General features: G+C 45.5%; 1 protein-coding gene across 1 annotated transcript; it reads right to left on the minus strand.

Moving 5' to 3' along the window:
- Positions 1–24,553, minus strand: PXDC1 (PX domain containing 1). Its single transcript, XM_062617833.1, has 5 exons — positions 23,904–24,553; positions 10,839–10,930; positions 10,438–10,555; positions 6,226–6,337; positions 1–272 (listed from the first exon to the last, which is right to left on the minus strand). Exons 1-5 carry the CDS (start codon positions 24,157–24,159, stop codon positions 155–157), a joined length of 696 nt encoding a protein of 231 aa, XP_062473817.1. The 5' UTR covers positions 24,160–24,553; the 3' UTR covers positions 1–154.
- Between the last annotated feature and the right edge of the window lie 1,330 nt (positions 24,554–25,883).

Genomic DNA, 25,883 nt, shown 5'->3' on the forward strand with positions numbered 1-25,883 from the left:
CACAACAGAGGGCTTTGTAGTGCACTTGATGTAGCTTCTCTGCTGTTGGTCCTGCCTGCACAGCCATATGCACAGAGATGCAACACCGGTGATAGCAGAGCCTATGGACAAAGAGGTCGGCTGGATGCTGGCTGACTGCATCACTAAGCAGCCTTCAGTCCAGAATATCAGTCTCGAATGGGACCAGGTGGTAGTATGTCAGATTGGTGACATAAGCTGTTGGATCATCACTGTCTTCTAGCTCTGAGGTAAAGTCACTAACACTTTCGAACCTAAGGAGAAATAAATAAATAAAAAACATGAACACTGAATGGCATTAAGTCATTAATGTTCATTCAAAAAATCAAAGTCAAAGGAGTTGGAAGAAGGGTACTGAGGGAAAGGGAGAAGTCTAGGTTATCTGAAGACTGACGCCTGGAAATTTTGAGAAAAGACATTTGCAAAGGGACTACTTGGGAAAAGAGCTGCAGGCAGGAATGCTGCATAGCAGCTGGTACTACATGTTAATATTCTGAGTAAATGAAACGTGGACTTGTTTCACACCAGAGCAGTGTTGCAGTAGAAGTGCTTCTAATGCTGGTTTGCAGCTTCAGCTTTGTGAAGCTCAGCTTGCAAGACAAAGTTCTAGAGTCCTAACTCTTTCTCCAAAGCTTCAGCTTTCACTCTGTCTTTTGGCAGCCTGACATGCGAATTCATACTAGAAGTTGTCAATTAAGATTCATGCAGATCAACTGTGAATCATGAAGCTATAGTTTCTCTGACATCAGCCTACCTATCATTAAGTTAGGACACACCTGCAATGGCATCTCCTGTCACTTTCATAAATTAAGGCTCAACCTTTCTAGAGAGAGTTGAGAAGTAAATGGAAAACATTGCTCTGCATGGCCTTAAACAGAAAGCCTGCTTCTTTATAATCTACGGAAACAAATAAGCTGAAGATTTTGCTTTCAGTAAAACAGGATGACTATTCCCACTTAAAACTGTGCTGAAACACAGCTGCAAAGCATACTAGGAGAGCAAGTTTTCTTCTCTTCAGATAGCAAGTCTTCAGTAAAAGGGACTTTTGTGACTCCTTTCTGGTATTACACTGACTCTTCACAGCACTTGTTATTATAATACCTGAACTTCATATCTCACTGTTAACCACACTGCATTTAAGATGAGCCAGATTAAAAACATTATTAATTTGTTTTCAGCCCCCAGGGCTCCCTTCCTACTAACAAAGGAATAATTTCCTGGGACAGCGTTTCTTGTCTGGCAATTCTGGATACCGCTACAATGAGATTTTTATGAGTCCAGAATAGTTTTCTCTGTGGAATGGGAAAATCTTCACGGAAAGTACTCAGAGTTGGTCCCATCTGCACCTCCTCCTTCCCACACCCATGTGTATATGAATAAGCCACGGGCCAATGAGAACCATAATGCACACAAGCAAATCATCTTGTTACCGCTGGCTTTCAAATCTACTAGTGAGGAAGGGAAGAAGCAGCAAGTGAGCCCTGGAAGACTGAATCATGCAGCTGAGATACACATCCTTCCATTTTGTTCTCACAGTGTGTAGCAACAACACAAAACGACTCAGTTCCCACATAAAAGTGGAAAGGAAACTGCCACTGTTTCCGGTCTGAACTTGACTCTCACCCTTTCACTTCACAGGTAGTGAAGTGTCTTCTCTGGGTTTGGTTTTTGTATGAGGTCAAATGTCAAATGTATGAGGTCAAATAGGAAACAATTATTACAGTTTCCTTCCTCCAGAGCCTCACTGTCCTCCCAGTGGCACAAGATTCAGGTTTTGACAAGCAGAGACTATCCAAATATAGAGAGATTCACACATTTACTTTCACTTGCTTTGGTATTTTTCTTCCCACTTCCTAACTCCTGTGTTAAAACCTGAACTTCCGTAAGAATTACCTATGGTCTCATGCCTGTTCTCAACCAGAAAGCACCAACTTGTTAAACCTTCCTCACTTACACCATTCCTGTTCCAAGGAGGCTTAAATTTTTGGAGTAAGAAGGCATCTTACATCTTCCTAGATAGCCTAGCAGTGAAAGGCAGTCACTGCAGGCCAAGGGTTAAATCTCAGCTCAGTTCAAGCAAAGGACTTGAAGAACTGTGAGATTTCTTTTTCTCACACTCTCTCTTTAATATTTTGATGGAAATGGCATTCATTCTGCACCTCTTTTTTAACTATGAGGGTCACAACGTTTTTGAGCAGAAACGCACTGATTTTCTCCTTCAGTGCTGTTGCTATGCTCTTTACTTACAATGAAACAGAAATGAGGCTAAACTTTGAATGTTTATTACACTCATTCCTCTACAGCCCCCAGGCTATTTGCCTGCCTGCATGTGTGGGAACACATGCGCAAGGGAGTTGACTTGGTATCATCTTGCAAATACTTCACAGGTCACGTTGTGCTGTCTTAAGGACTGCTAGTGATCCAGAAACAACAGATTATGATTATCAGTGAGGCAGACAGAAGAAAGCAGAAGAGGAGTCAAGAAAGTTATTCAGATTCTGCTCTCTTTCTGTTGTCAATTGTATAAAAGCAGATTATAATAACAGGAAGGGCACACAGATTCTGTGGTTCTTCAGCCTCACTGATCGGGTACTACAAGTGGCATGTGAGGTACAAAGCAGCTGCATTCAGATGCTGTGGTTACTCAGAAAGCCTTCCTTGCCACCAAAAAGGAAGCATGGTCACAGAGTCTGCAAAGCACTGCTCTAGATTGCTCAAATGAAACCAAACCAAATAAACCAGGACTGTCTACTATAGCTAGAGGCTGTATAGGACACCCAACAGTCAAAATGCTTGTGTACTGCTCCAAATAGGTCTTTTTTGCAAAATGAACTTTGCAAACTACTATGGACAGTCAGATTCCTAAATGCCTAAACCCTTGCTACTTTTTCCCCAAAGTACCCTGACAGATGCTTCTTGTGCTGTAAGATAACCTTCCTTATCCTTTTAATCCCTGTTAATGCATTGGAGTTGTTGCTCTTATTCACCAGGAAGAAGAGGGAAGCAAGGTACACAGAAGCTAATGGCTTGGACAGGTTACTCTTTGCCAGGTAAAAAACTGTCTGGATTGCCAGGCCAAAAGAGCTACGATGAATGGAGTTTAATCCAGTTGGAGGCTGGTCACAAGTGGTCTTCCCCAGGGCTCAATACTGGGGCCAGTTCCATTTAATACCTCTATCTATGATGTGGATAAGGGGATCAAGTGCACCCTTAGTAAGTTTGCAGACACTATCAAGTTAGGCAGGAGTGTTCATCTGCTTGACTGTAGGAAAGTTCTATGGAGGGATCTAGATAGGCTGGATCAATGGCACAACTTAAGGCCATTTCTTCTCATTCTGTCACTTGTTACTTGGGAGATGAGAGCAGCACCTACCTCACTACAACCTTCTTTCAGGTAGTTGTAGAGAGCAATAAGGTCTCCCCTGAGCCTTCTCTTCTCCAGACTAAACAACCCCAGTTCCCTCAGCTGTTCCTCATAAGACTTGTGCTCCAGACCCTTCACCAGATTCACTGGTAGAAGCCCTCTTCTCTGGATCCCCCCCAGCACCTCAATGTCTCTCTTGTAATGAGGGGCACAGAACTGAATACAGTATTCAAGGTCTGGCCTCACCAGTGCCCAGTACAGGGGGACGATCACTGCCCTGGCCCTGCTGGCTACGCTATTTCTGGTACAGGACAGGATGCTCTTGGCCTTCTTGGCTGCCTGGGCACAAGCTGGCTCATGCTCTTCGGCTGTCAATCAGCACTCCCAGGTCCTATTCCACTGAGCAGCTTTCCAGCCACTCTTCTCCAAGGCTGTAGCATTGCATGGGGTTGTTTTGGCCCAAATGCAGGACCCGGCACTTTGCCTTCTTGAACCTCTTACCACTGGCCACAGCCCATTGGCCACAGGCCATCCAGCCTGTCTAGATCTCTCTGCAGAGCCTTCCTATCCCTCAGCAGATCAGTGCTCCCACCCAAGTTGGTGTCATCTGTGACTTTACTAAGGGTGCACACAATCCCCTCATCCAGATCATCAATGAAGATATTAAACAACACCAGCCCTAATACCAAGCCCTGAGGACATCACTAGTGGCCAGTCACCAAATAGATGTGACACCATTTACCAGCACTTTTTGGGTTCTGCCATCCAACCAGTAATTTACCACCTTTCCTTTCAAAAGGAATACCAAGGACTCCAAGAACCACACATAAAAGGACTATTTATACCCCATGGATGTTGAGCACACTGGGTTCACCACATTTTTCCAACAGGACAGTGTACTGCCAACTAAAATTAGAGAGAAAATGAAGGAAGAAGAAAGCAACTACTTCAGAACAAGAGTAAGCAATTTCAGTTGCAAAAATGTTATAGTTTCTTTTGCAAGAAGTATGAGACTTTTCAGCTGGTGGATCACTGGGTAGGTAGCACTGCAGACTAGAACAGCTAAGCAGTGCAGCAGAACATCGGGGAACGAATACTACCTGTTGGAACTTCAAGTGCTTCCCCCAAAAATACAGATTTGTTTTGCAAAATGTCTGATTCAAGTACATCAGCAGACAAAACATAGAAGTCACACAGCATTCAATGCTGATGAAAGGAAAAGGTCCCCATCTGAAGATATACAAGTTCACTAGGAATCGACTTATTTCAGAATAGAAGACACCAACCCTGTAAATCCAATTTTACGTACTCCAAAAAGGAACTGCATGAGATCTTAAAAGATTTTAAAGCTTCGTTTCTAGTCTACTAACCTACACCAAAAGTAACAGCATAGAAAACTTCTGCTTTTTAAAAAGTTCAATTTTTACAGAACAGCTGTGCTACACAAATGCTATTATCTCCTAGCTATTACCTCAACGACACAGTACAGCTACAGGATGGGCAAATTTAGGGAACCATGTAAAATAGGCATTTAAAACTTATTAACTTCTTTACTCTTGATTTAACTTCCTTCAGGGAAGATAAAATACAAATGCACAAAGCCAGGCTGTTTTCCTAGATTATTTCTTCCACTGCAGTTCCTGGGAAACCATGCCTACCACACAGTTTTTATATTAGTATTTTCTGCCCTTAATAGTCTCTGACTTCAACGGGGTGACAGTTTCAGATAATGGCAGGTTTTGATTCAGACCAGTAAGGTTTGCTTGGGCTGCAGCAACTTTAATTTCCAGACACTGGCCTTACAGAATTACCTCCAGTGTGTTGCTTCAGCCTCATTAATACAAGCTCGTAATCCTAGATGCTGTTAGCAAGGTCAAGGTTCAAAACACTAAGTGCTAAATTAATAGAAAGACTTCAAGAAATTACACTGGAGCCAGAGATACACTCCAACCCCTGACAAAATCTTGTCAAGCTATAAACCTTTCCACAGATTGGCAATAGTCACATTTCAGTTGTGGCAAGACAAAGCACCGCATTCAAAGATAAAGCCCCCATAAGGCTTTTAGTATTCTGTTTCCATCATTTTGACTGCTCTAATGAAAAAGTAGGTCAGTGTTTCTCATTAAAAATATTTAAATGCTTCACTACCTGAAGCTTATTGAAATATCAATCACCTGCTATGACAGAAATCTGTAGGAGCAGACTCCCATCAATACACATCTGTCAACACAGTCATTAACTTACGACCTACATAAAAGCCCTCCTGGTTACAGGTCTCTGACCCCAGAATACCTACATGCATTAGGAGACAGAATATACAAATAAGACTAGTCTAACTTCCCCCTGCCATAATGAAATATACATGCTTCACCAAGTCTCTCCATCACAGCACCTGAGCAGCTGCTGAGCTTCCTTTGATTACGTTCAGGGATGTGTGTCCCTCTTCAGCATGGTGTTTTGCTTCCCAAATAAAGCAAACTTTTTGTCTTAGGATATTCCATTTGTAAGGATGTTTGTCAGGAGCTCAATGAGAGAAAGAAAAAACTCCTCTGTTCTCACCTGGCAGGACACCTATGCCAGTCACAGCTGTTTTTCATACACAGAGGACTGAGCTCCTTGGTGTCAATCGTTCTCACCAGCAGCCACCATATCCATTTTAACAGAAAGAGCTGTGAAGCCTTAGCAATCAGGCTCAGTAATATTTAACCAGTCAGAATGACAGCTGTACCTGTCTTACTGCTAAACAGAAGATAACATTTTGCTGGGGGGGGGGGGGGTCGTGGGGAGAAAAGATTCAGTTTATCTGAAGCTGACAGCATTATTGATGCACAAACCCCACTTACAAGTGTTCTGCTGAATCTACATCCAGGTGCTTCTCTTTTCCATTGGGTATACTGTGGTCAATGACTATTGTTTCAGTGTTGGCTAAACAAAATCCATTTGATCGCATGATTTCTGCCAGGAGAAGAAAAGAAACAAGATGATAATAATAAAAAAAAACAAACAAAACCCACACTACCCTGGAAAACAACTGCATATCATATGTAACTGACATGGTTAGAAACTGAGATGTGTGTGTGTGTGACATTGAAGATCTGCACATGAAAGCAGGAATAAACAGAGTTGGTTTCACAGCTGCTTACATCTGCAAGCTGCCAGTGCTTAAGCAATTGTATGTAAATAATCAGTTTGAGGCCCAGTTTCAGCTGTTATTGCCAGTGGCAAAATTCCCATCACCCTTAGCAGAATGGCAGCCCATCCATACATTGCAACCTGCCACTACCAAAACATAATTGTATTTTTGCTGGACAGTCCCAGGCTTAAGCCAATTAAGTAAGAATCAAAAAGACAGGAAAAAGGAAATAAAAAGTGATCTTCCAAGTTAATTCAACCACCATCATGTAAAGCAATACCATCTTCTATACTGCCTTCAACTCTTCTTATTTGTTTCTCATTGTGTAAGAAGTCTTCAATCAAGAATAGCTAAAACTTACACTTAATTCCACTGACTTATTACCATCGGGAGAGTTTATAATTAAAGAATAGTATTTGATGTGAATGAGAAGTCAATCCACATTTATGCTAGATGGAAAGGCAAACTAAGCAAGCCACAAGGATTTATTTTGCTCACACAACCTTAGATGAAGCTGGGGCCACCACAAAATGAACATACATCTCTACACAAATCAGCACTGACTTAAGTAAGTGTCTCAAGGCATGAGAACCCTGTGTTATAGCCTTGTTATCAGCACAAACAAAAGGAAATTACTCTGTGACAAAAAATATGATAGACACAAGACACATACAGGGAATCCTCAAACAAATTTCAACTGTAAGTAATGAGTTCAAGTAATGAGCAGGAGATAAGACAGGAAGAAGAAGGGGGGATTATCTTTTCAAATGTATATTACATGTTCCTAAATTAAAGTAAAATCAGAACTCACTTCAATGTGTTTCTTGAGAAAGTCATCTTTGACTTACAGTCTGTATTTTACTGGGACTCACTTTAGCAGAATATGTTCAGGGGTGGTAAGAACACTAAATCCCACCAGAATCACTCTTCACCCATAACTCATTTTAAACCAATACTGTACTGCAGAATAAGACTTGTACTATCAATTCAAATTCAGTTTTCCACCCGAGAGGGTGGCCGTTTCTTCCCCATTACCTACCATCCTAAGCAGGACCACGTGCGGGACAGTTTGGGTTTTCTTCAGAAAACACAAGACCTTTTTGGCTGCTTTTCTAAGTCTGCAAGCCACGTAGGAAGCTGCACTCTGACTAACATGAATGCCAGTGTTTCCCTGGCGTCCTCGACATCACCTAAGAGTTACAGCATTTCACTGCTGAGTCAACGGCTTCAGATGCTAACATCTACCGCCATCTACTGACGGCGCTTGCAGACACCGAAACCATTTCCAGCGCGCAACATGCAGGCCCGTCAAATACGAATTATCATCAAATTTCTGCCTATGTTCTTTGCAGCAATAGCTTAAATGATAAAACTAATTACCAAAAGATGCTTTTGGATAGCTGCATAGGTAGGGAAATCTTCAATTAATTAATTATGACTCATTTCTACCAAAACTAACTCAGAATTAAAACAAAACATGTAATTATTCAGCTAAAATGGTTTCCACAGCTCCTCTATATACAGGCTTGCAGGTCTGTTCCCTTTGCTGCTAGGTTCTGTCCATCAGCCAGGTACCCTTGTTCTGATTTAGATTAGATACTAGGAAAGAATTCTTCACTATGAGGGTGGTCAGGCACTGGCACAGGTTGCCCTGCGAAGCTGTGGCTGCCTCATCCCTGGCAGTGTTTAAGGCCAGGTTGGATGGGGCTTTGAGCAAGGGAGGTGTCCCTACCCATGGCAGGGGGTTGGAACTAGATGAGCTTTAAGGCCCCTTACCAAACTGTTCTATGAGTCTATGATACACTTTGACCATCTTTTCTCTGTTGTACCCATCATATGACATATTCAGTCACACAGACACAGAGTACATGTGCCCTAAGGGGTACACACCCTCCCCAAAATTGTATTAAACCCTTCCAAACAGCAAAAAGCCCTGAGCCAGAACAATGCTGCAATTCCAAATACATGTAATGTTATTTTCTAACCAATGTAATTCCAAAAACATTTATTCTTGATATTTACCTGTTAGAAAACAAACAAATAAACCCTGCAAGGTGCCACTGACAGCAGCCACCCTTTGAAACATTTTTACAGCATATAATTTGGGAATCTTTAATTTCATAATGGGCAGGTGCTAGAACCCACTTTGCAGCTCCAGTCTCACAGAGTAGCAACATATTTCAGACAAAACCAATGAATATGATCTTCAGGGTCAGAGCTAAGAGCACATCTTGGTGTTCAGGAGCAAAACAAGTAACCACATTCACCCTTTGGGAGATGACTAATGTCAGGAACACACACATGAGGAATTTTACCTGAGGTTTCCACATTAACTTAAGGCAACATCCAAACCTCCCAAGCCACAGACGGGGCATGAGGCACGCATGTCAGCTCCTGTCTCTTGTTCCGGGAAGCCAGACCTGTATCACCCCACTTTGCAGTACAGCCCTGGGAACTTTTCTTTACAATCCCTGTGAGGCACTGTAGCTTGGGCTCAGGATGGCCCTACAAGACGACACTGGCCCAGACAGGCTGGCAAGACCATACTTCTCACTGAGGCTCTGTATTATGCAGTACACTTCTAAGGAGTCACTGGTGGGCTTGTAAACCATTTGTCATTTAATTTAAAGAGTATTTATTTAATGGAGGACTAGTTCACTTAGAACTAGAGCTTGGGGTCAATTACAACATGTCTTCCCTGTCTATAAGACCAACCCTTCTGGACACACTGTTTATGTCTTTAGCATGTTGACACCCTGATTGGCCATTACTGATACACTGTTAGTACCTAAGAAAATGGATACTAGTTTTATGCTAAACACTTTATGCACTTTAGAGGACAATGTAGTGTTTCACTTTATTTCTCTCTCTGAAATAAGCTCTTTTGATGACACAAAACCAGCAGTTGCCATTAGGCTCAAACAAAATGTTTCAGCATAGAAACAGAAAACCAAGCATGCCTAAAGCTCACAAACTTTTAAACTGTGGTCAGTAGCAGATGAAGAAGGAAAAAAATGAAAGAATATGCAAGGATAGAGTAATACTGCTCTCCATTTCACCCACTAGCAATCTGTGGTTTAGAAACTTTCTATGCCTCCACCTGTGACAAGTCGCAATGTACTTTTCCTCCACTTGCTTGTCTAACTCCTTTTTGAAGTCATTCATGCTTTCAGTTCCACCATATGCTATGACAATGAGTTCCACTCCTCAACTGTGTTCCATATGGAAACAAAACAACATTATAACCTTTCTTTCTTCTGTTTAAAGCCTGTTGTCTGTCAACATTATTGGAGAACCTATAGCTCTTGTTTCATGGGAAGTACAGGCTAATTGACCTCCTTCTATTCACAGCTTTGTAGACTTCCATCATATCCCCACTCTGTCATCTCTTCTCAAAGTTGAAGTGTCCTTCCTTGTTTAACCTTTTTCTTAGAGAAGCTGTTAAATGATTTGAATCCTTGTCCTTTATTTGCATGCTTTTAAATTCTTTAGTATCCTTTTTGAGATGGAGAAAAGAGAATTGCGCACGCTGCATTCAAGATGGGGTTGTGCTCCTTTCCTAATGATACCAAGCATTCTCACTGCTGGTTTTGCTCACCACTTGGCACTGAGCTTACATTTTCACTGAACTGTATCAATAGCCTCAAAATTTCTTTCCAAGGTGGTAACAGCACTATCATACATGATGACAGTGAGGACTGCATTTTCCTCACATCCACTTCTTTGCCTTAATCAGCCTTCGATTTCACCTGCCATTTTATTGCCTGAATGCATGTTGCATAGTACATCATGTCTAATTTTATGTTCTATATCATAAAGCAAAGTAACTTTGGAATTGCTGATGGAGAAAACATAAAGGGAAGAAAAAATAATTTTCATTCTGTAATTCCTGTGTAGACCGTAGGAAGCTAAGAACTCTTACCTGATATTTTAACTGGACTTTGAAAGCTTGGCTGAATTTTATGGACGTTGTCATTTTTTAGAACTTGGTCCAAAGGAGATCTCTCAAAGAATGTGAGGACAACTTCAGATCTTGAATACTTAAAAGACAGAAAGAAACAGACACCCATTTTTTGCCAGTAGTTTGTTTTGTCCTCTTTTCTCTTTCTACCCTTTCTCAGTACAAAAGGAAGACTTATTACAAGCAATAGCTTGGAGACATCATCACACAGTTCTGGCACTCGCCACTTCTTCAAGATACTCAATAACCTGCTGCTTTTTTCCAGAGTTTGGCAAAGCCCATCACTTTCTATCTGCATGAAAGTGCACGTCACCATGAAGGAGGAGTCAAGCTGGGCTAAATGTGGAACTTGGCTTACTCACCTTCCATGGCATGTTTATAATAGTCTTCAAAAGCTTTTCCACCTCATTAAGTCTGGCTTCTATATCATGGGCTTCTTTTATTGTGATGAGCCCTAGAAACAAAGTAGAGAGATTATGAGTGCAGACAAAAGCACACTTCCATGTGTACACACATTTCAGCAGCCAGAAGCAGCCACTCATGAAGGTGTGGAACAACCTCAAATATCATGCCTCCCGGAAATGTCTTTTAACCCACACTGATGACAAAGCATGTACCCCAAACAGAGATGGGTGTAGTTACAAGCAGAGTTGCAAGCCTAAAACCAGATTCAGTTGTTTATGATCATATTTAAGAGTTGCAAGACAAGCAGAAGTAGAACCACCTACGCCCTCACCCACAGTTTCACTACACAGCATTCCCAGCAGTGATAATCAAACAGCCTGTTTTCTGCTTCCAAATACCATGATTCATCCTTTTTCCTGTCAATACACAGCAAAAGAACCCAAGAAAGAACCCAAACACCACAATCCACAGATAAGAGGAAAAAACAAAACACTAGCTAAACAAAAGGCTTTGAGGGCAGCCTTTTATTTCTCTGCATGTAAGGTGCAGTGAGCAGCCCAAAGAAGATTTCTCAGTATCACGTTCTTCAAGTGCAAAACAACTTTGTGTGTGTGTATATATATATGCACTAATCACTGAATTATCACAGTGCTGCAGAAGGGATTAAAGTGGAAATGTGCTGTCCAGTGTCCAGAATGATACATTACAATGTTTCTAATTTTGAATTGCCCAGTGTGGGACCTTCAACTGTAATACCATATTTCATATGTATAACGTGCAGGGCACCTGTAAGTTCCCCCTGCTCTAGCAGGCTCAGGGAAATACAGCACAGGTTATATGAATGTACAGGTTATATGAATGTACCCCAAAATCCCCCATCCCCCTTGCAGCCTTTTTATTTCTGATCTTTGTAACCTACTTTTTCTAACCCAGTCATCATTTCACCTCCACACTCATGCATCTTTTCTAAGGAGCAGGATACACAGATGAAAATGAAATACCTAAGAGATTATTAAACTCAACAAGCTCCACTGGTAAACCAAACCAAGCCAAAATCAAAACCAAAAAAAAACCCCATAAAAACCCTAAAACAAAACAAAAAGCAAAAAGCTGGAGCAGAAAAAGATCCAATAAATCAAAACTACCAAAACTAAAAATCTGCAAAGCAGCCTGTGAGAATCACTTGTGTGTATCAGTTCAAGATACTAAACTTGCGTTAAACTAAGTGCATCTCTATCTCCCTACTGAAAAGATAAACATACAGAAAGAACAATCAAACATGCAGTGTAGGGATAACATCCACGAACAGTTTCAGTCTGCACCAGTCCTTGTTGCTGGTTACCGACAAGATACAATCCCATGCAAACTTTCCAGATGAAAGTGTGACTTTGAAGCTGTCAGCTCTCCTCCAATTACAGCTTTAAATAAAATGGGGATTGTTTCTGGAGCAACCAGGTTTACCTGAAGGTTGTCCCACAAAAGGAGCCTGGTTGCACAAGCCCTTCTATTGCTTGACAGTCCTTTATTTTCCTGGTTTTGCCAGCACATACAACCGCACCCTGGTACAGCTCACTCCCTCTTGACATTGAAGCAGAGCATACCAGCAGGCATATAAGCTGTGTATCCTGCTTTGACCAGTGTACATGAGAGTCAGGTAGCTTTGCATGGAAATTCTCTGAAAGGCTGGAAACATGAATTAACTCATCTGCATGGGTCCTCAGACTGTGTATTAGCTGGGTTGTGCTTGACATTACAGACCTCAATTGCAGACCAGCACCCTTCATTTTCCTAACTGCTGGGTGTGAGCAGGCCTGGGTGGATCTGCTTTGGCCCCTCCACAAACATGTTCCCATCCCACATTTGAACAAAGTTCAAACCTTTCAAAAAAGGTGTTTTCATCTTCCCTAAAAAAAAGAGCTGCCAACAGCCCCACTGCTCAGACACCCACCTGTGATGTTAGAAATTAGAAACACGCTGTCACCCTGCAATAGCCCACATCAGAGAAAACAGATCTAGCCACCCCGGTGCCAGCTGCCATGGGGTGCCTCCATTTCTCCTGCTAGTCCTGATCCTGTCTGCATAAATACTGACACAGCAGAGCAGAGACTGCCCGACTGCAGCTCTCACCTTGCAGGAAACACCTCATTGCTGACCCACCCAGGATTCAGCATTCAACCGCTCTCTCTTGAATATGCCTTCCACCTCAGACCCTTTCCCAAATAAGCATTTACTGTTGAAACTAGGAAGAGGGATACTTTCAAACAAATGAAGACATTCAGATCAGAGTGGGGGGGGAGGGTAAGAAGAAAAAAATACCTCACCAACAACACTGAATATTCATCTCCTGAGGAAAACCAGCCAAGCAGTTAGGATTTTCTCTCATTAGTAATCAGAGAGAGCATCTGCAGCTCCACACTGCCTTTTTATGCTGCAGCAAGAAAAGTCCAACAAGGCCGTCAGCCTGTCACACTGTCACAGATCACCCAGTGGGAGGTTTTACAGCTTCTGGCATTCACCAGGAATTTCCAGCCCTGGTATATTCCTCCTTCCAGCTCTTGGAAAGGCACCAGCCATGCAAACCCACGCTCTGACTTGGAAACTGGCACAGATGACTTGTAACATCTGACACTGTTTCTTACTGCAGCTTTTAGTAATTTCAAAACCAAAAGGCAGACAGCGTAGGATGGACAGTAAATGATACAGCTTCCTATATATGTACTTAATGATTACAGATGCACAGCTTTGGGATCTAAAGCTGCTGACCTTACATGAATTCCCTGTACAGGGAATTCAGTTTGGCTGGGCTAAAGCCTTTCTTTTCCTACATCCACAGTCCAAATACACAGTAACTGCTTGAATGTGTGCATATATATCTATTGAACCCTGTCATTTCTTCTGCAATAGCCACAAAGTTTGTAAGGCCCTCATTTATCTTAAGTCTCTGTTTTTAAGAGTTAACAGATGGCCTTGTGGTTTTCAGTTAGTCTTAGTCTGTGATCCCACAGCCCAAGGGATTGCTCACAAGCCTACAGCCATGTTAACTGGAGCAAGGCACTGCCTACCCAAGCAGCCAGGAAGAGCAGAGGACCCTGTCTCTCCTCTTGATCCCTTTCAGCACCCCCTAACTGGCTGCTGTCACCCACCACAGCACAGACACGCATTAGGAACACTGTGGGTTTGCAAGGTGAAGTCTCTGGTGGCAGCACTGCTTTAACAGGCTTTCACCCTCCCTTGCAACTCATTTCCTCTCCCACACCGCAACACAGGGCTGCCTCTGCTTTGGCATCACAATTAGGTGAGCAGTGGGGAATGCCTTGAACTGCTCTTGTCAAAGGCTTCACTTCAGGAAACCCCAGCCTTTGCAGAAGTAAGAGACTACAGGCTAGGGTGCCCCATTCAAACTCCTCTCTCACCCAGGCACTATACTGAGTTTGAGCAGGAAACAGGACTTGTACAAAGAAGCTCATGGAAGTGCAACCAAGATTTCCAGCTCTATTCTTCACTTTGTGGGGTTTCACCCCTGCCTGTTTTCTTCTCCGTGTTCAGAAGCTTTAATGAGGCAGAGAAAGCAAAAAACAAAAGTCAGAGACTGGTGTAGAATCTTCAGATGCTGGAAACACCTGAGCAAACAGACACACACACACGTGCCAGCTGACTCTGCAGACAGAGCCCAGCACCTCCACCATCCATTAACCCTGACACAAACACACGGCAAGCTGGATGCATCTGGAGTGCACAGGACTCACTGGCCACGTATGCAGCATCTGTACAGCATCTGTACAACATCTGTACAGCACCATCTGTACATCAAAACATGTCTTGAGGCTGCTGTCTCCGCCCACAGACTATAAATATGTGCCTGTCTTTCCATCTGGATCTTTTAGACCCCAAGAACCCTTATTCAGACAGTTTACTATACAACAAAAATAAGACACCAGTAAAGCAACCAGTAGCCTGGAACTGGCTGTGCTTTATTCCACTTGTTCAGCCATGCCACAGAGCTGAGCTTAGAGCTGGGAAATCTCCTAGTGAGGTCATGGCAAAAGGCTGCTCTCATGCCTTTTCCTCTGCTCTGGCCCCTGTATGACTGCTAATGGAAAACATGCACAAATTCCTCCCAGGAAAACTGCTCTCTGTTTTGTTACCCATACTGTGCTTGGACAATTATTATTTCAAGTGATTTAAATGATATAAACACCTATGCCTATAGGGCTTGAGGTAAACTGAAGTCCCACTGACTCCATTTTTACCACAAACTCTGTTGCCAAATATCACAAACCTCTAAGATTTCATTACCCTGTGCACAAGGGAGCCCACATGCTGGGTGACAGGAAGGATGATACAAGCACACCACCTAACCCAGGGTGGCACTCACCTGTACTTGGAAAATATGCTTTCAGCAGGGCTCTGTTGTGTGCACAACCACCCTAGTCAGTGACCTAATTCAATCCCTTTGCCCTCTTCTCTGCCCCCTTCCAGACAACGAGTCCCAGGATTTGCCCACAGTTTGAGACCAAGCAACTTTACACATAGCAACATGTCTCTGGAAAAACACTGCCCATGCAGCACCAGAGTCCTGCAGCATCCTTCCTGCTCTGGGACCCTGGTGCCGGAGCAGCTGCAGGAGGCTGAGAGCAGGCCAGCAGCTGTGTACCTGGCACACTGGCTCACAGCGTGGGAGAGGGGCCCAGAGCTGCAAATGACAGGAAATGAGCTTAGCAGAGGAGGAGAAGGAACTGGGAGCCAATTCCTGATGTCAGCACAAAAGCCATGATAGGCCTGTCCTATTCCTGCCATGCGAGCCACCAAATCTGCAACTAATGACATTTTGACAACTGCAGGTAACACGCTGCATGCTTCTACCAAACAACAGCAATCATCACAGCATGTGCTCCTTGGCTTGTAATGAAATCACAATGCACCCTTGACAGTCAGTGTCCACAATGAACACCTTCCTTGGAATGAACTCAATCCTCTAGTGCCTCCAAGGGAGAGTAAGTTCATGCCTAGGTCAAGTATGTCTCATATCATCATCTCTCAATGATGACACACAGAAGTCTGTTTCTCTGGAGACGTGTTGCTATGTACAAGTCACTATGTATACATGATCTCAAACTGTGGGCAAACCCTATTTCTCCAACCTGAAGCACTCCACTTCAGGCTTGTGGTCAGGGGAGGAATAAATTACGTCAAAGGAATCTCCTACTTTCTCAAAATCAGTTCAGTATGTATAGGAGGCTGAGCAAGAGCAGAAGCGAAGATGTACTTTCTGAAGATGCATGCAAGATGGAATGGCAATACTCCTAAATGCTGTGTATTTTAGTATGTACATGAAGATCAAAATATTGCACCTCACCTAATCTTCTCTCCATCCCCTATGGGATGACTGCACAGTAGGTATCCTATGAAAACAGTGGCAAATAAATCCAGGGAGAAATCTTACTGCATTCTGCTAACCTACCTGCAAGAAAGTTTTAAGGCATAGAGATTCCGATCTTGAGCCTATCCTTCTCTCTTTGCACAAGTCCATGAGCAGCAGTTAGGGATTTCAAATCTTTAGGCAAGACACTTAAGCTGTCTTGCACAGGAAAATGCTACTCTGCTGCCTCTCCTGATCAGGCTGTGTGGCTTCAATAGGAAATACGCCACTTTTCCCCAGTTACAGTATTCATTAACAGTGCAGCACTCAGTCTTTTTATCCTGTGCCCTCATTCTTCCTTTCCCTCAGATATGTTCTAACCCATGTGCACACACACAATTTAGGATGAAGACCCCAGCCATGAGAGGATGTATACAAAATCACAGAATAATATCCAATGGAAGAGTTTCATCTCGTTCATCCAAAGAAAGGCCAGCTCCAAAGTCAGATCAGGCTGCTGGGGACCATGTTCAGGTGACTTCTGAGTTACCCCACGGATAGGTATTCCACAGAATCTTGCAGGAACTGAAGCTACTCAGGAACATGGATCAGGGCTGAAAGGCAGTAACTCAGCCCAATGTTTTCTGCTATTTTGCTCCTTTGCACTGCTTTGCATTTCCCTTTCTGCTGAACTGGCCTCTTCTCAAGACCACTTCAGTTGGCATCTTTCCCTGCTTCATGGCCATGATGCCTCTCTCTCCCAGCAGCTGCCACTGTAGAATCCCTCATCCCTGCAGATTCATGTTTCCTCAGCCTTGCTGCCTGGGATCTATGGCATTAGCCACCTCAGACTGGACTCTGATGAGACCCAGACAGCTCCCGTTTACAGCTGCCTCCTCTGATGGAGGAGAATAGGATAAAAGGTCATCAGAAGGACAAATGAATACTCAATGGTTTGTAAAGGCAGGAAATTACAAAGAAATAACAGATGGGAAAGCTTGTTTCACACAACTTTTCTTCACTAACTCTGCAGAAATAACACCACAGGAATCCCTTAAGTCCAAAGTCTTGATAAAATCCAGAGAAAGGCAGATAATTACAGGCAATCAGAGATATCAGATCTCCAATTACTTGAGACCAGGACTGTCACTTTTCTGTTCTCTGCTGGTTACTCATGCTGTCTTCTGCAGCATCTGGTTCTCATCACTAAAGGCAAGATCCCAGAGCTAGCTATGGCACTGGCCTGACTCTGTATGGCAGTTCCAGCAACAGCTCTTAGATGCCTCTTGCCTAACTACCACACCCCTCTCTTGGGGCAGACACACTTGCCCCTTCCCCTCGTGGGGAAATTCATCCATCAAACATGACTAGAGTCTCTAAAGCCTTTACAAAAGGTTTACTATTTATGCAGTATCCCTGACAAGGCCCATCTCTTGGTGGCATCAGGGAACAGCTAAAAAGATATGACAGATTTGAAAAGAGAGGTGCAGGCAGGTGGATTTTTTTGTTACATGTCATGCTGCCCTTCTTAAACTTGAGGCTGGAGAACAAAATAGGGACAGGATTTTTTAAGAGGTATGACTACACAGTGTGCATGTAAGTCACTCCCTGCTTTTAGAAGTCCCAATAGGTAGCAATGAGCATATTGAAGATACTAACAGAAGTCTGTTAGATGCAGAAAGAAAGGGAGCTTTCAAAACCCTGCCTGCACTGCCCGCACCTAGCTCTAAAATGGGCCATTTCTTCCTTTGCAGTTCATATGCAGCAGATGTAAAAATACAGACAGAGCAAAGTCCTATCCAAACAACTGCCCAACTGAAATCCTCCAGAGCATAGGTTGTGACCATGACTACCTGATGACCCTGGCACACTCGAATACCCATGCAAAGCAGGGAGGCAAGTTAAAAGCTGAGAAGTCCAGACTCTCAAGCTGATGTTTTTTCCACATATATATTTTTAGTTACAGGATCTCCCAGGATATGGATGGGAGGTGACACCTCCTGGTAACAGTCAGCCTCACAGAGCTCCTTGTCTTGATGCTGATGAGCCACAAGAAAGAAAAAGATGTCAAAGAAGCATGAGATAAAAGTGAACATAGCAGTCAAAGCATGATGAAAAATGCAGTATTTCTTATCAGGTGAGAACTGTCATGAAAAAAAAACACCTCTTTTCCATCATTGCCATTCCTTTCCACCAAAATCCTCCTAGACACATTGCCTCTATCCACCACAAAAAGATGACTTGTGCTTCTCTTTACAACACAGCCAGCTTCATTTATCTCCGTCATTACTGATGAACCATGAAATTTAGCTAATAAAAAACAAACCCAGAAGCCCCAGACTTCATTTTGGTTATGCAGCACTGTTAGAGCCTGATAACCAAGAGCTGCATCTTTTGTCTGCCAGACAGAAGCTCTGAGCAAGCTCCACTAATGAACTGTTGACAATGTCAACAATTAAAAGAGCACAATAGATGCAGTGTATTTATCTGTATTGTCACAGCACCGGAACAGCTGCTGTCTGTGGAAACCACTATGCTGCCTCTGTAGAGCTCCCTCTTCTCATAAATCACACTCCCAGATGGTCGTGTAAACAACAACAACACTATAATACAGCATACAGAAAACCGTAAGTTAGAACACAGCATTTGCAAGCAAACATAATGTTCCTGGGCTGGCTCTTTAGGAACTGCCTTCTGCATTGTGCAAGTCCTTCCAACGGCAGCCCTGGAGGAGCTTCCCATGTGTGCTTCCTGGAGCACAGCCACTCGGACACTGAAAACAGCTGATTGACTGCTTCCTGTATGAGGCAACCAGGCTGGGGGGCAGAGCCTCAGACCTAGAGCCCAGTGCTAGTCATCTGGGAGGGATTGCTCAGGGTCCGCCGCAGGTGAAGTGACCGCCTCTATGCTATGAGTCAAGCTCCAGACACAAAGTTTCTATAGGAAATCTCCACCACTACTGGAGAGCTTCTATGGATGGACGGTGGTTGAGCCCCAGCAAAGCAGAATGAAACAGAAAAGTTCCAGAGAGTCACAGATAGTCACAGATGGCACCAAGATGGTGATGGAAACCTGGAGGCAGTCAGAGGGAACAGAAAGTGGCTCAGGGAAAGCAACTTGGAGAAGCAGAGAGAAAATAACAGAAAGGAGAGCAAGGGGAAAAAAGGCCATGACAGATCAGAATGAGTCAGAGGAGGCATGGAAAAAAGGACATGGAGAAAAATGAGCACTTTGGAAAGTAAGAAAAATAAATAAATCTGTAAGGCTGAAGAAAGTTTCTGATGACTGAGTATCAGAGCAGGACCAGGCGCTACATGTAGGCACAATATGCACAGTGACACTGCAAGAGTAACCGAGCATCTGTTCTGATGACAAAGGCAACAAAACAGTGGCAGAGGAGGATTGCCAGAAACCACCCTGCCACTCCAAGGGCAAAATAAACCCCAGCTTTGACAGGCTGCTAATGAGCTCTGCAGGCTTCCTGGTCCAATGCTTAAGGGGCTGATCCTGCCCACACTGAAGTCAGAAGCAAGTGTCTTGACTGTTGACTGCGCTGAAGCTGGATCAAGTTCCGGGATAAATCTTAGATAAGAACCCACCAGAAGTAATATTTAGAGAAAACAGAAGGGGAACAAAAGAGTACTTTTCCAGGTTTATACTTTACTTCCAGTGTCTATTGGCCTGTTGCATTATTTTTAAATCTTTGATTCTAAGTTGGCTTCAAAGTCCATAGTGCTGCCTTTCTCATGAAGACTGATTTACATACAAAGCTTGTTTATTTTTCACATAGAAAGACAGTTTAGCAACATGAGGCTGTGTTATAGCTCTGCTAAAAGTGAACTAGCCTGTGTTTTATTGTGATTCTCTTCTGTGCATTTGCCTAGAGCAAGGGATGGGCATGTTTCAGACACAAAATACTAGCAAGTTACTAGTAACATCACAGTGAATCATATTTAGTCACCCTGCAGGTATGCACATATTTAACCTTGTTTACCAGCTTACTAGAAGGATGTCCTGTGTTGTTGAATGTCCTTGGCCCTTAGCATCACAGCAAGCTCCAGATGCCAAGCGTGTACTTTGCCACGTGTTCTTATTAGTTATCAAAGACAAGACCAGATTGTGTGAATGCCATATTCCCCCTGGGGACCTCCCCTCTTTTAGTATCAAGAAAGGGTAAGATGAACAGCCACTGCAGAAAACTATACTTCCCATTCTCTCCTCTGTAATCTCAAAGCACTCAGCAGCTCCAAGAAATAGAGAGGGAAAGCATTGTGGAAGTCAGTCCAAGGGAACAAAGGTGAAGAAAGGAATGGAGAGGATGGTTTGCTGTTGCTGAGCAAGGAAAGCAGCACACTCCTGCTCAGTATGAGCTGTTTGCTGAAGCCAGCAATAATGGTAACAACCAACGCTTTCTAATATTGCTGATGTTAAAAAAAAAATAAATCTTCTTTTAAGAAGTTAATAACATCAAATAGCTCAAGCTTTCACTCCTCAACCATATCCCTTAAACGTAACGTACTGCAGCTTGACTGAGCTGTAGGATAATGCTTGTGCTTTTAATGCTCCTTAGGCAAATCTGTAGGGACTCTGGAGTCCTTCAATGCAATGCAAATTTCATTTGCAACATTTTACCACTTCCTCCAGATAAAAGGCACAGCTAATAATTACCTTCTTTCAGAAAGACCAAGATAAACACACACACATATACAAACTCACATACATATGCATATACATTTGTACGTATATAAAAATACAAACATGTAAGACTGAACATACAAGGGTGTGCTTTTGTCAGGTGTTTTTGCTGGACTAAGTACATTGAGTTTCACTGTAGGCTCTAGGATGTCTGTTTTTAAACAGGACATTAAGAAACCATGCTTACCACGAGTCTTGTAAAGGCCGGATACGGCTCATGCAATCTCTTCTTACATCCAAACTTTGCATCAATGTCACCTAGTTAAATGAGATTTTTACGTTTCAATTTTGTGAAGTTATACATGGCTGTGGCCGGTCGCTTTAACATGCTGGTGTGATGAAGTGTCCTCTACGCAGAGAAACACACTCTGCAAAGTCATCTTCTTTAGAGCAGGAGCAGCGTAATTTTAAACAGAGTATTACTGACATTGTGAAGCAAACTGTGATTGCTTTGACACTGCTCCCGATTCTTATTCTGTCTCTGTTGCACAGTTAACCCAACCCCCTCATCAAGCTGAACAATCATGGTCTGCTTATATTGGGTTTCGATTTTTTAAATCCTGGACTGACGCTTTGCTCATTCCCAATTCTACTGAGGTCGGTACGCCTGCTCCTGAGATAAGGGTAAGTGAAGGTTGCTGGCTCCAGGTTGTAGGCAGGAATTGAGTGTTGCATGCTGAGGATGCTTATGCTTTCCCAGCTCTTCATGCACTAAGGGTGTATGGGACTGTAAAGTAAAGCCAGTGAAAGGGACTATAATCCCATCTAGCTCCAACTGCATAAATGATGCCTTAGAGAGATGTGAAAACAGTTTAATATTTTTCAAAAGCTGTGGCAGGTCTTGAAACAGGAGAGAAACCACGCTCACTTGAAAGGGCACTGAGGAATGAGAATGGCTTTAGGATGCACAGGGGCTCCTGTGCCTAAGTGATGGGGAGGGAGCATGCTGGGAGGGGCTAGAGGCCAGCACCAGCAAGGACTGAGTCCATCTGCGGCCAGACTCATAACACACCCTGGCACAGCTGCCAAGCTACTTCTCAGAGCCCAATAAAGCCAACAAGTAAAAGGACTACTGGCACCCTGGGAAGTCAAATTTTAGTCACAGTGACCCTGGCAGGTGCTGTGACCTGCAGGCCACAGGCAGGCTTACCTCGGACCTACCCAGAATCCTCAAAATCCAGGGCCCAGCTGCCAAGCGCACATAAAGGCCATTTTATTTAGAATTTACTGCCACTCAGCACTGTTAAAACTCAAGCTTGGAGTACTGTAGGTAGGGCACCTGCAAAGGATAATAATTTTTCACAATACTTGAGATCCCCGGTCAGCAACCTAGTTGGGTGAGACACTGCGTAAGAACAGTGTGGCCCGCACACAGCAGTGCTGGGGGTATGGGACAGGGGTCTGCAGGAATAGCCAACGGACTCCCCCATTCCCAGACTGTACCCAAGCTGGGGGAAGACAGCCCCCCCTCCATCACCCAGCCCCGCAAGCATACCCTACCGGAGCGGGCAGCCAGCGGCTGGCGGGGCCGCCGCCACGCCGGCAGCCCTGCGCCCTTCCCAGCCGTCTGCAGAGGGCACTCGGGACCTGCGAGCAGCGGCAGCGGTGGCGGATCCCCCGGAGCCGGCGGGGCCGGGTGGCCACTCCCGGCTGCGAGAAGGTAAAAGCCCAGCGCCGAGAGACATCCGAAGAAGGCAAAGAGCGGGAAAGGTATGGGCAGTTTAGACGAAGCACCAGAAATAATCTTCCCGCCACCCCACCACCAGGGATCTGGCAGCACTGCAAGAAAATGACTTTTCTCACTGGGAACCCACGTCAGAAAATATCCTTGGAGGGTCAGCCTAGGGGGAGGTCGATGGATTCCCCCCCTCCGCAGGGCACAGAGCCAGCTGCCACACAGGTAGGGCCCCGAAATAAGCACCCGATAATATCAAAGGCAGACCCTCTGCAAAAGGGTTCCCGCTAGCAAGGTGAGACGCGAAACGAGCGCAGGGTTGAACTTCTCCAACCTCTCATAGAGGAAAACACATGAAATGCCGGCCTCTCCCCTTTCCTATTCAATCATTAATGTGGTTACTGAAACCAGGGGGCTGGGGGTGGGGGGGGAGGGAAGTGCTGCACACACATCCATTTTCAGATGAGCGGATGCTCCGCACCATTCTACACACTTGAAATATTTTCGAGCAAAACACGTAACTGTACCTAAAAAACACCCCACACAAATTAAAGCCAACCCCCAAGACAGCTTAACAGGTACATTCTGCTTCTGCTCAAAGAGACGTGAGAAGAGGCAACATCCCCCGAGTTGGGTTAATCCACTTCAGAAACGAAAACGGAAAACACGGTTCTAAACGCTGGTGCAATTCCCTGTTTCGCAGAAGTTATGCGAGGAATTATGCCAGCTCCCAGAGCTGCTCCGTCCGCTGCCAAGCGCCGCAGCCTTGGGTCTATTTTCCTCTCCTTGTGGCAAACAACATACCAACATGCAGAGATTTTTCAGCTACAGTCCTCCTGCCAACAACCCCCCCAGCCCTGCCTCGGGAAGCTTCGGGGAGGCCGGAGGCATCGGGGAGGGGCAGCGCGGTCGGGGACCCCTCTGCTCCCTCAGCCCAGCTCGGGGCCACAAGTCGCCGCGCAGCTGGGGATAGCGGCGGGGCTGGGGACTGCTTCCCCCCCGGCTCGCCCCCCCGGTTGGGGGGGTCCCCTTCCTTCCCCCCCCCCCCCCCCATATTCACCAAAAACATTACAACAGAAATCAACAACTCGGGAGGAGTTTCCGACCGCAAAACGCAGCTTCTCTGTCTCCCCTTCCCGCCCCGTCCGGTCTGGTCCCGCCGCGGATCCGGCTCCTCACCCCCTTCCCCTCCGCCAGTGGGGACCGTCCTCCCGCCCGCCCTGCCACCGGCACCCCCGGGGAAGAGTCCGACCGCCCAGCAGCGAGAGTTCGACCAGCGGAGGATGCTCAAACCTTGGAGCAAGGGGGATCGGGACAGCTCGGGCCGGTCCTCGGGGAAGGAGTCAAGGAGCCGCTTGAAGAGGCGGCCGAGGTCGGAGTAGCTGCGGTGCAGGTAGAGGATGTTGCGGTCCGACCACTCGGTGCGGATCTCGTAAAACTCCTCCTCGTCGCCCCGCCGGCTGATGATGAGCCGCCTGATGCCGTTCACCCAGCAGCCCCGCACGTACATGTTCACCAGCGAGGTGCCTTCAAACACGGCCGAGGCCATCCCGCCGCCTCCCGCGCATCCCCCGCAGCCGGCGGAGGGCGAAGCGCACCGCCCCGCGCCGCCGCGGCCAAGTTAACAGGAGGAGGAGGAAGAGGAGGAGAAGGAGGAGGAGGAAGGGAGAAGGGGGGGTCCACCCGCCGCCCGGCCCTGCTCTGCCCTGCCCGGCGGGGCTGTGCCACCACCCGGCGCTGGAGGGAGATGTCCCGCCGGCGCCTCACAGACGACAGCTCTCGGAGAAGGGCCGGCCCGGGCACCCCGGCCCCTGCTCCGCCTAGCCCCAGGCACGGAGCGGAGCGGCTCTCACCCCTCCCGGGGCGGAGAGCGGGGTGGCCCGGCCCCTTCTTCCCCTTCAAATCGGGGGGAGCGCGGCTGCCCGCGGCCACTTAACTACCCCTCCCCGGTCCCGGTCGCGGCCCAGGCGCCACCGCCCACCCCTTGCGACAAACACACGTTGTCCCCGTTGCGGGATCCTCCTCTTCCTTCTCGGGACGATTTCGCAGACGCCGCAGACATCACGAGGACATTTTTTCTCCTCCCAGTGGCCCCTCAAGTGTTTTTTTTTAATTTTTTTTTTTTTAATAAATTTAAAAACTTCCATCCGGGCCCGCCGAGGGAGGAAAAGGGGGAATTTGCTTACAACGTCTGCGAGGTTGTCAGCCCCCAGCAGCGCCCCACGGTTGAAGAGCGTCCCTCTGTGTCCCGGGAAGCCTAAACCGAGACCCCAGCAGCCAAGACCTCGGCATCTCTGGGGAGAGGGAGGTGCACTGAGGAGAGGAAAAGCAGGAGGAAGGGAGTACACCGCTGGTGCCTGGGACTTCTTCGGCCTTTTCTTAATAGTCTGGTGGGACGCCATCCCTGAGGGAACCTCCAGCAGCATCGCATACAGAGGGTGATGGGGAGGTCTGCACTTGGGAATGCAGCCTCCTCTTCCAATGGGATCCCAAACTGTCCTAATGCACAGAGAGTAGGGCACTGGGAGAGCCGGCGGGGGCTGCACTGGTTATTTGGCAAAATCAAAAATGCATTGTAAAGCAAGGAAGCCTGTGGGAGGTACCTGGATACCTGAAAATGCCTAGGAGCTGCAGGGTTAAAATATACATACTGAAGGTGAACTGAATGACAGTGCGGTGATGTGGGATGCATCATCTCGGACTGGCCTTTTCTTGAAGGCTGTGGCCTCTCGCAGTGGGCTTTCTGCTGCAGGGGGGGCTTGGCATGGCAGAGGGAGGCCACTTCCCAGGGTCATGCCATGTCCCGGGGCAGGAGAGACCCCTCCTGTTTGTATAATTTGGGAAGGTCAGAGGTCATCACACTCACATTACATATTATCAAATTTAAGCCAGTTTTCGCCAGTGTGACATCTGGGGCTCAGGAGGCTGGGAATTCGCATGGTAACAACCCAGGTGCTGTTTAACTGCTCAGAAAAATCAGCAGAGCCGAGACAAAACCACGTGGGTATGAGCCAAAACACGGGGCTTAGAGAACACTGCAGCTGGATTGGCTTGGGACAGTACAAATAAGCATGGCGAGGAGAGGCAGAGAGGTGAAAGATACTCAACAGTTTTCTGTAAAGTGCATAATTAAATAACTAAATCATACTCTTCAGTAGATAGCATGCTGCTAGCAGCTGCCTACATCACCCAGATGATACATGCCTCCATGGTAAACCAACTCCAAACCAACAACTGCAGTGATGTCCCATCTCCCTATTCAAATACATAATT

Source organism: Pezoporus occidentalis, unplaced genomic scaffold (genome assembly GCF_034315485.1).
Source record: "Pezoporus occidentalis ecotype Australia unplaced genomic scaffold, CSIRO_AGI_Poc_V1 ctg2, whole genome shotgun sequence".
Classification (NCBI taxonomy): Eukaryota; Metazoa; Chordata; class Aves; order Psittaciformes; family Psittacidae; genus Pezoporus; species Pezoporus occidentalis.